Genomic DNA, 10,773 nt, shown 5'->3' with positions numbered 1-10,773 from the left:
TGGTTCAAGCGCCTACATTGAACACCTTCAAGAGTAAATTGGATGCTTATCTTGCTGGGATCCTATGACCCCAGCTGACTTCCTGGCCTTTGGGCAGGGGGCTGGACTCGATGATGTGCTGAGGTCCCTTCCAGCCCTAATGTCTATGGAATCTATGAAATCTATGCCTGCAGTAGTTCAGGCTAGAAGTTGGGAGGCGCTAGAGTGAGCCCTCCCGTTCCTTCCACAGTGCTGAGCTGAGGGGGGTGTGGCCAGGTCCCAGCAGAGTGCAGTGATTAGGGAGGGGTTTAAACCCCCATCCTGGCCTGCATAGTACCCAGCCAGGGGGAGAATGGAGGGATGTTACCAGCTGACCTGCTGATTAATTTCAAAAAGCTCTAAACGCCACTGTTCTGTCTGCCTTTGTTTCAGTGAAACTGGAGACGCACACACACACAGATACATCTCAGCATTAGCTAGCACAGGGGTGGTGTGACCGTAACCAGATGCCAGGAGGGGTCTATGCCACTGGGGTCCATGCTGTAGGAGAGAGGAAAGGAGGGGTGGGAGCAGGGCCAGGGCAAGCCAGCCAGATGCTGTTATGTCTGCATCTCCACCACCTCAGCCACCTGGAGCTATGGCTAGGGAGAGGGGTGGGGCCAGCCCTGCTCTCTGGAGGAAATAGCCACACCCAGCCCAGCCCAGCCCAGAGCTAAAAAGAATGCTAGGATGCTCGGGGATTCTGATTTAACCTAAACCAAGAAGGAGTCTAGGGCAGAAGTTCTGTAAAACAGTTTGACTCAAATCAGTTAAGTTTGATATGACATTCAACCAGGTTTATCTTAAACCAGTTTTGGCCATTTTGAAAATGGTTTATGTGGACTGAGCTGGTGTTGCGTTACAGGTTTAAACCGGTTTCTGGTCACTTAAACCGGTTTATGTGTAACTTCTGTCCCTAGCCTAAAGGGTTAACCCACCCCATGGTCTCTTAGACCTGGAGAGAGCCTTGGCTGGTGATGCTAACCCCAGCCTCTCTCTCCCTCTTCCTGCCAGCTTTTAATGTCTTTTGGCCAGCTAATTATTCTAATCAGGTGGTCTTAAGTGGGCCTGTAATCATCCTCCACTGCATGCAGCATGTTACATGCCTACAAAAAGAATCCAGTCACGTCATCTGGGAGAAAGATTAATTAGACACAGTTGGGGCTAAACCTATTTCTCTTAAAGGTTTCCCCCTGGCCTGTGACACCTACCTACTTCTGTTTAGTTATTTCAGTATATATTGCAGTATGTCTGAGCCTTTATTTTATGTGCTTTCCCTAAACTTTGTGCTCCACCCCGCCAGCTCTTCAGTTCTGTTAGAACAGCCTAAATGCATCCCTTATTTTGTTCATGCTACTCTTAGATTCAGGAGGGAGGGAGGGAGGCCATAGAAACATGCCTTTTAAGGATTTATGATTCAATCCTTGACTAGTTGGTTCCTTTGTTAGGTGCACTGAGATGAGGGGTAGCCCAGAGATCTTATGAGTGTTCTACCCCTAGATAGTAGGTTACTGAGTTATTTTGCTTCTTCACTTGTCTCTCCTTTGTATTGTAAATTGTGTAATAGTGGGGTCAGGAGTGGAGTTAAAGAGCTTGTGTAATATGATAACACTTTTAATCTGGTGATGTTTTTTTTAATCATTAGGATTCACGCAAGTCTGATTCCTGAGTTGGATAGGTGTTACTCAAGGATAATATTCAACAAAGGTCATGTGCTTGCTTATGCGTCCTAGATGAGCAGTGCATCCAACTCATTTCCTCCTTTTTTTCAGTTTTGTTGCATTTCCCATAACTGTTCCACCACTCCTACTGAGAGGATATGGAGGAAGAGGTTGATGCACTCTGTCTACATGAGCGCAGGTTAAACTCTAGTGATAGTTTAATTAGGGAAGAATTAGGAATGTGAAAGTGGTCTTACGTGAAACAGGTTGGGATGAACAGAAGGAAGATGAGAGCTAAGTAACATGTACTTCATAGTAAATACTCAAGGCCAAAAATAATTATCCTTTCTATTCTGAGGTTTAAGTGGAGTAGTATTAAACAAAGTAGTTGTTGTTACAGGAAGTAAAAAGCCTCTAGGGCGTTATCAGATAATTCATACCCTCAGCAGTCACTGAGTAAAAAGAACAAATCTAAAGCTCAGATTTATTTTCCCCTCATTGTGTCATAGTGTTACAGCTAAGTCTCAGGGCTCAGACTCGCATTTGATTAGCAAGGCAAAGGTTATGCAAATATATTCTAAGTATCAGTAGCAGCAGATCTGTCAAACCAGCAATTATGCACCGTTTTGAGCAAGCACTCTCCATGAATAGAGCACTTTAGGATGTCAACATCTATGATGTGGAAAAAGTATTGTATAAATTTGCTTTGTTAGCTAAAGAAAATTTAGCAATAGCTACATTTTATTAGCCAGTTCTATAGATGAATAAAAGCAGTTTTTACATACTATATATCTGAATGTTTATAACAACCTTACAACATGTAAATCAAATCATAATATGAGTCAGATATAAAAACACAATGGAATGTGGAGGTGTAGGAAGGAATATCCTGTTTCAACAGTCCAGTTTCTACTGTTTTCTACATCATAAATGTATGCTTCGTGAATGTCAAATTAATGTTTTACGCATCCGTGAGTGCATAGAGGAATATTAAACAAACACAAACATTAAAATAATTTGAAGTAGTGAAGTAAACTGATGCTGTTCATATATTTTCTTCAGCAAAGCAGTTATGTTCACATTGTATTATGTCTTGTAAATTGACTGTACAATTGATATGATCAGTTTGCTCTCTTTTGATAAATTTTGTGTTTGTAAAAAATGTGTACAAATAGAGGTGTGAGTCTTGTTAAGAAAACAAGCAAAGAGCATATTTAATATTTTGGGTTTAATCTGATTTTCTTTTACAGACAAAATAATTGTATTGTATACCTTTTCACCAGCCAACATTAAATACATTATTTTCTAACATAAATATGCTTATATTCATGCTGTTCAGAGAGTTAATTATTTCTGTTTATACTGTGGGACCAAAGTCAGTAGGTCAGCACAAAGCAGGATGGGTCAAGATAGGTAGAGAAACCAAGTGATGGAATGTACCATGTAACTTATAGCAGCCGATATTGAAAGCAAGCACATCCACTACTTTGCACAGGTTCAGGTACTCTGAGCAAGGCCTCAAGCTGGAAATACTGTGCTCTTGGGAGGATGTCATAGGTGATCACTTGTGAGTGGACTCGTCTCCTCCCTACTTTTTCCTGATAACATAATTTTCAAAACAAATTCGGGGTGTTTGCATGTCAGATGTGATAAATTGATAAACTCAGCATGTGGGATTTAATTTTATTGTGTGCACCTGCTGATGTTTAAATTACATACATGCTAATTGTTCTTTTAGGAATGGATGCAAACTCTTCTATTTGTTTTGTTTTATTTGTTTTGGAAAAGTGAGTAATAGTTCCTGTATTTCTTATATGATTCTGTAGTTTTCTGTTCATTTGTGAATTCCAAAATTGCATTTTACCTTCTGGATTAAGACCTTACTGTTGTGCTGAAGCTTCACTTTAAGTGGCAAATATGGTAGAATGTAAGTATTTAGACTTTAAAAGTTGATAATTTAAAACTCATTCCCCCTTCTATCATTAGAAAAATTCCTATCAACTTATATGGGAGTAGTACTGTACAATTGGTATATGTGGTGGTTTTAAAATAAAAAAAATCTGGTTCCATAGAAGCAATAAGGCAATGATACGTAAAGTTTATCAACTCAGAGGGAATTGCTTATTTCTGAACCAATGAAAATAATACAGGAAATTGAATAATGTAATAAACAGTCACTTTCTAAAAAACCCCAAAAACCTGACTGTATAACAGTCAGTCAGTAAAAGGGGAAACCCTTGAAAGCATGAATCAAGTATATTCTATAATCCAGATTGCCAGGCATGAGAAAAAGATTAGGTGGCATTTCTTGTTGGAATGAGGTAGCCCATGTGAGATAAGAGATGTCTACTTTTCTTACTGTGAGAAAAGGAGATAGTATGAGTGGGGTTGAAGGCAGGTCACAAATAAAGGCAGGCAAAGAAAAAAAGGTCTTCAAGGCAAGTATAGTTGCCTACTAGTATGGTGGTTCTGACAATGGAAGATATACAGTATTCTAAAAGTTAACATATGAAACTGGTTTATTTTTTTTAGTATAGTGTCTTCTACTCAAAGACAGAGGACTTGAAGGCACCCCAACTACTGCCAATATTCTCCCAGTGCTGTTGATTGCCAGTCTTTGGAAAATGTCTCTGTTGATCATGTCCTTAAGTCCTTTGATGTTGATCTTCTGTTGGCAGTGCTTCTGCTGCACCCATCATTTGGAAACCAGTTTGAATGGCATAACTGAGTGGATGAGTTGGTGACTGGTCCAGCAGTTCTCAGCTCCTAGCATAGCTCAGATGATGTGGACATCTTTGCCATCTTGAGCACAATAGTCAGTCAGGTGCCTATGCTTGGATCATAGGTGTTGCCATGATGCCCTGTTCCTGTTTTTCTGATGGAAGAGGGTGGTGATAGTCAACCCATCTTCTGCATAGTTAGTCAAGTGGAGGATGTCATTGGAGTTGACCTTTCCCACACCTTCCTTGCTGATGGTTCCATTCCAGAAGTTCAAGGCCCTTCTGACTGTGGCATTCAAATTGTTGAAAAGAATAAGTCTGTCTTCTTCCAAAATGCCAGACAAGACTTGGTCAAGGTTAGCATAGAATTCTTCCTTGGTTTTGTCAGCAGGGTCAAGAGTTGGGGCATACATGCTAATGATAGTGGTGTGTTAGTTCTCTGCCAGTGTAAAATAAAAAGTCAAAATAAAAAGGTGCTAATTAATTACAATAGGGAACTAATTAAGTTCATTTATAAATTAATTCTTGGTGGTAAAACCAAGTCTGTGAAGCGAGGGTTCAGTGCCTGTGGAGAGACACTTGGATTCTCTACAAGGAAACATCAAGACTGTTTTTATGAGAGTGACCAGGAGATCCAAGAGTCAAATGACCACAAACACAAGGTGTTTTGTGCTTGGCAGAATAACAGCAACTCCAAGTAAAAGAAATTGAGTCATCAACAAACTAAAACAAAGGTCCAAAGGAGGACCTGTGATATGAAGAACAGATGGTGGAAAGACAAAACAAATGAGTTTCAACATCTTGCTGACATCCACAGTATGCACATTTTTTTCAGTACCAAAGCCATTCACAGTTCAAGCACTCAAGGACCAATTCCTTTGAGACTTAAGAAGAGAGGAGACCTGATCAAGGAAAAGGGAACTATCAACACCCATTGGAAAGAGCATTTTGAAGACCTTTTCAGTCAAGACTGTTGTTGATAAGTGCTCTCAACTGCATCCTGCAACAGCCAGTCAAAGATGATCTCAGAATCCCTCCAACCCTTGATGAGGTAAGGAAAGCCATCAAGCAGAACTTCATCTGTCATCTTCAATGACAAGGCACCTGGAGCTGATGGAATCCCCTCCAAAATCTTCAAGCAAGAGGAAGAGGAGCTCATAATACAGCTGCATTCCTTCGTTTTAAAGTTCTGGTAAAGGATGAGGAAATCCCAGACAACATCAGGGATGCTATGACTGTGACAGTCTTCAAGAAAGGAGATAAATCCAACTGTGGAAATTACAGAGGGATCACACCTTGCAGTCCACCACACGAAAAAAATTGTGAGAACCATTTGGAGCCGTCTCCTTCCACTTGCTGAAGAGCTCCTTCCAGAATCTGTGTTGGTTTAAGGCATCAAGAGGCATAACTGACATGATCTTCACTGCTCACCAACTGCAGGAAAAATGCCAGGAACAACATAACCTCTATATATGGCCTTCTTTGACCTCATGAAAGCCTTTGACTCTGTCAGCTGAGAAGCACTGTGGAGGATCCTTCTAAAGTTTCATAGTTTGTAGGGTCAGAAGGGACCTAAACAGATCATCAGGTCCGACCCCCTGCCCTGGGAAGGAACAAGTGCAGGGTCATAACACCCCAGTCAAATATCTGTCCAGCCTATTCTTGATGACCCCGGAGGTAGGAGGGAGTACCACCTCCCTTGGGAGTCCGTTCCAGAGCCTGACAGCCCTACTGTAAAGTAATGTCTCCTGATGTCCAGCCTGAACCTTCTGTGGTAGGGCACTATTGTTGCCTGCCACTTTAAGGGCTGAGCCAAGCAGCCAGGAGGTGCTTAATTGCGGCAGCCATTTTAGAACCCTGGCTGCCTATATAAACAGTTCATTTCAGTTCATTGCTGGCAGACCAGACAGTAACATCGCCTGGCTGCAAGGCTGCATACAGCATCTTGGAGGTAAGGGCAGGAGCTGTAGGGGATGGTTTGAAGGCTCCTGGTTCTGGGGATGACCTAAAACTGCACCCTGCCAAGAGTGGTTGGCCTGGTGGGGTTCTCAGTGACACTGGAGCCCCCAGAAAATGCCAGGCCAGTTATCACCCTGGTGAAAGGTAAATAGGGGTGCCTTAACCCCAGCCCTCACCTTCGGGTGGGACATATTACATCGGAGCAAGGTGTGCCAGGTAAGCTTCTGGAGGCGCCTGAGCCTGCTGGGGGAGTGACCCTGCAGGGCCAGGCACACTTCTAGGAGCACCTGAGCCAGGAATGAAGGACCCCAATCCCGAAGTGCAGGCACGAGGTGAAAACCCAACTGAGGCACTCGACTGGTCAGTGCTGGGGCTAGGACTGGAAGGGTCAAAAGGGCCAGGGGCCTACCGTAAGAGACGCCCATGACAAGCGAAGAACCCCAGGGCCACAACTGGCCTGAGATGTGGCCAGGACTTAGGGAAGCCAAAGGTTCCATGATTGACAGCTAATGGGCAAAGGGGATGGTTGAGTCAACTGCCTGAGATGCCATCTGCGAAGCTTGGGCCACGGTGTAGGGGTGGAACAGAGCCACAGATGCCCCCCCCCAATATCAGGGTGTAAAAATGGGACTGTCCTGCCTTAATTAATGATGTAATTAATCAACAAGGCACGGCAGATGAGACAGGTGGGGAAACTGGCCCTGTGGCTAGTCAGGGACTCCCACCTTGCCACACTTTTCTCTAACGATTTGTGGCCATTATTCCTAGTAACCTGCAGTGGTGCCAGGGGAAACAGAGCCTTACCCAATTCCTGCTGGTCCCCCCTGGTGAGTTTATAAACAGCCACCAGATCCCCTCTCAGCCTTCTCTTGTGGAGGCTGAATAGATTCTTGCCCTTCAGCCTCTCTTCATAGGGCCTGGCCTGCTGCCCCCTGACCATTTCAGTGGCCACATCCCTCTTCAAGTGCGGCGCCCAGAACTGGATGCAGTACTCCAACTATGGCCTGATCAATGCCATATAGAGGGGAAGGATCACCTACCTCCCTGGACCTGTTTGTGATGCATCTCTAGATGCACGACAAGGTGTGGCTAGCCTTACTGACTGCTTCCTCGCATTGGCGGCTCATGTTCATCCTGGAGTCAACAATGACTCCGAGATCCCTTCCTGCCACCGTGTTGACAAGAAGGGTGTTCCCCAGCCTATAGGTGTGTTGCTGGTTCCTTCTCCCTAGATGCAGCACCCTGCACTTGCCCACCCAAACTCGTCACAATTCTTTACCTGCTTCAGAATAGTATGCAATCAGTGGTTTTCAATAACTGATCCATCATAGATCCCTTTGAGGTTAAGCAAGGCTTCATCATCACTCCAGTACTCTTCTCATTATTCCTTACTGTAATGCTACCTCTGACCATCAGCAAGCTACTAGCTGGACTGGAGCTAAACTCCCTAGTGGATGGTAAGCTGTTGTATTTCAGATGACTTTGAGCCAAAACCAGGATCACTCTGACCTCAATTAAGAGGCTTCAGTAAGCTGCTGATGTTGTAGTGTGTGCTTACTCAGAAGCAGGCCTTCAGGCAATTGATGACACCTTTACTGAGACATACAAAAATGGGACTGGTGTTTAACATTCAGAAGACTAATCTCCATCAATAGCTCTTAATGAGCAGTCACCAGCTCTGGTAATTCAGATTCAGAGTGAGACTCTTGGAGAACGTCAAGTATTTCCTGTATCTCAGAAGCCATCTTTCACAGAAGGATGTCATCAATGAAGAAATCCAACACTGCCTCAAGTGCAGCCTTCAGACGCCTGAAGAAACAAGTGTTTGAAGATCGCAACATCAGATCTGAAACCAAGCTCATGGTTTATCAAGCAATTGTGATCCCCACCTTACTGCATGGAGCTGAGATGTGGACAATGTACAGGAGACATTTTAAGTCACTGGAGAAGTACCATCAAGGCAAAAAATCCTTCAGATCTGGTGGGAAGACAGATATACCAATGTTAGCATCCCCACGCAAGTAAACACCATGAGCATTGCGGTGATCATCATCCGTTATCAGCTTCACTGGGTCAGCCATGTCATCCAGATGTCCAACTCCAGATTCCTGATTCTCCCAGATCAGCCAATGTATACACTTTGGTCAGTTTTTGACAGAGAGACACTAAATTCTGTCTGTCTGTCTATAATGTGAGTGTCTGGGTATGTGATGTCTCCCTCTCTTATAAATCCATGGCTGGGTTTAAGGTCACACCTTTTTGTGATTCTAAATTCTGTTGATCTATTTTGCTTCTTATCTAGAACATTATTTTACCTATTGTACTTGTTCCTCTAACAATCTTTGGAACCCATCATAAAGAAAGCACAGAGCTGCATCCACTGCATTAATAAAACTTAGTACCTATGTTCTCATTATAAATGTCTAAATTCTCCTTGAAATATGTGGAGGGTATTCTAGAACCATTTTTCACACTATAGTCAAGTAATTAGGGTTTGGGAACAGTTTTCTATTTTCTAGATTAACACACTGGAAAAAATGTGCTATATTCAAGAAAAAATACATACATGTAAAGAGGAAAATCCATTCACAGGGGACAGCAAAATATGTATATGGTATGTACGTGACAGGAAAAACAAACGCTGAAGGGTGTGGGTAGATTTATATGGCATTCATAGTGTTTTATTTATATGGCTGACATAGATGCTTTTCTGGAAATAAAAGGCTTCTAGATGATGTGAACAGGAATAGCTGAAGGAAAAAAAGTTGAGTCTAAATTAAACATTCAGAGTATATAGCCTAAAGGCCATTTGGTCCTGACAGAAATGTGTGCGCTTAATAGGATGTTGATATTTAAACATACATGCCAACTGTAATGGTAAAGTGGGGGTAGAAGAGGGAAATTTTTTTTTAATAACTTTGCAATAAGCCTGGCTTGTTTAGTAAAAAAAATAGTGAATTTTTTAAAAAAGAATTGTACTTTTATTTTAGAAACACAGCATTTTCATGTGTTGTTCATGCCATCACAGTCACCACCAGTATCACCACCCTGATGTAAAATCCAGGTAACAATCCTGTAAAAGATAATCAAGTCCTACTATTCCCTTTATCTTAGTAAAGGAATGAATGCTCATTTATAACTCTGTATGGAGTGTAAAAAAACTAAATGTCTTAAAATACCGTCCTTAAAATGGTCTGCACGCAGGTGGATTTGAAGGAAATCAGGATTCAAAAGGCTGACTGTAAAAGAAATGTGATCTACTAGAAGAGAATTCTTTGTTTTTTAATGATGCCAGATGTAAATACTAACAGTATCAGATTACCAAACTTCAGTGTGGCTTGTGAAGATGCATATATAAAAAGTCATGTATATCCACTCATGATACAAATAAATATATGCTGTATGAGGAAAATCTCCATATCAGAATAGCAACTTTCTAATCTAATCAGGTTGGCACCCTGGTTATATGTCATCATACTTAAAGAAAGCTGATCAGGCCTGTGGCCAATTCATATGGTTGTAGTTTAAATTAATTTTTGAGATATCACTGGGTTGGGACCTACAAAAGAGCATGAGAGGACTTCATGGATTTTTTTTATTATGCTTTTCCTACTCATTTATTTTAATCACCAGTGGGATTACAGCCAGTGGAATTACATTGGTGTAAAACTGATTCAAGAGGAAAATTAGATCTAAGGTAAAATACTGAAAAATTTCTACACCAACTTTCAAGGAAAGTTCTATCGAAAGTCTTTGAGAGTCTCTTATGCACCTAAATCACTTAAATACTGTAAATTTTACTCCTTTGCTCATTTCTTTTGTAGGAAAGAAATGCTACCTTGGATTAAGACCGAGTCTTTTTGTCTATGATTCTCTCACAGGAATCAGATTCGGCCTCTTCTAGGAAAGTTTACCGAAGCAGAAACCTTGTTAATCTCAGCTGGAATAGAGCCAAGGACTCTAGATGGAGTTCTTTTGGATGCTGGGTGTTCCTCTATGCAACTTGATACTCCAGAAAGAGGTTTTTCCCTGAGAAAGGATGGCCCTTTGGACATGAGGATGGATAATGGCAGGTGCGTATTGATAAAACATTTCTTCTCACAACAAGAAATCAATTTCTCAACAACACTCTGAATTTAATTTCCTTTTTAGGTTGCAGAGTTCCCATCAAAATCCCACATCCAGCTTTACACATACATAATAAATCAGCCTTGTTTGGTCTCCTTAACATTTTTTTTCTCAGTATTCAGGGCCAGAATCTGGTCTAATTTACTCCTTGAAAACTAGAGGAAAGTTATTCTGGGTTTCAATGTTGGAAGAACAAAATCTGATCTGTAGGATTTATAACTAAGAATACAGGCAACGAATTACCACAGCACTTAAAACAGGCATCTTCAATTTTGTTAGATCCTTTA

The 10,773-nt window shown here is 41.8% G+C and overlaps 1 protein-coding gene across 3 annotated transcripts in view; it reads left to right on the top strand.

Annotated features, from left to right (window-relative positions):
- The window catches only part of METTL15 (methyltransferase like 15), a 230,214-nt gene that overhangs the window by 196,783 nt on the left and 22,658 nt on the right, over nt 1–10,773 (top strand). For 2 of the 3 annotated variants that reach the window (XM_019552137.1, XM_019552139.1), the window contains exon 4: nt 10,240–10,431. The exons of the other annotated variant lie outside the window; for it this stretch is intronic. In XM_019552137.1, coding sequence (XP_019407682.1) covers nt 10,240–10,431 — 192 coding nt within the window. The remainder of the gene's footprint in view (nt 1–10,239; nt 10,432–10,773) is intronic. 3 annotated transcript variants of the gene reach the window in all.

The sequence above is a fragment of the Crocodylus porosus genome, unplaced genomic scaffold, assembly GCF_001723895.1.
Source record: "Crocodylus porosus isolate Cpor-Errol unplaced genomic scaffold, CroPor_comp1, whole genome shotgun sequence".
In the NCBI taxonomy this organism is placed as follows: domain Eukaryota; kingdom Metazoa; phylum Chordata; order Crocodylia; family Crocodylidae; genus Crocodylus; species Crocodylus porosus.
Note: the sequence above shows the minus strand (reverse complement) of the source record. Positions and strands in the feature narration are given on the sequence as shown.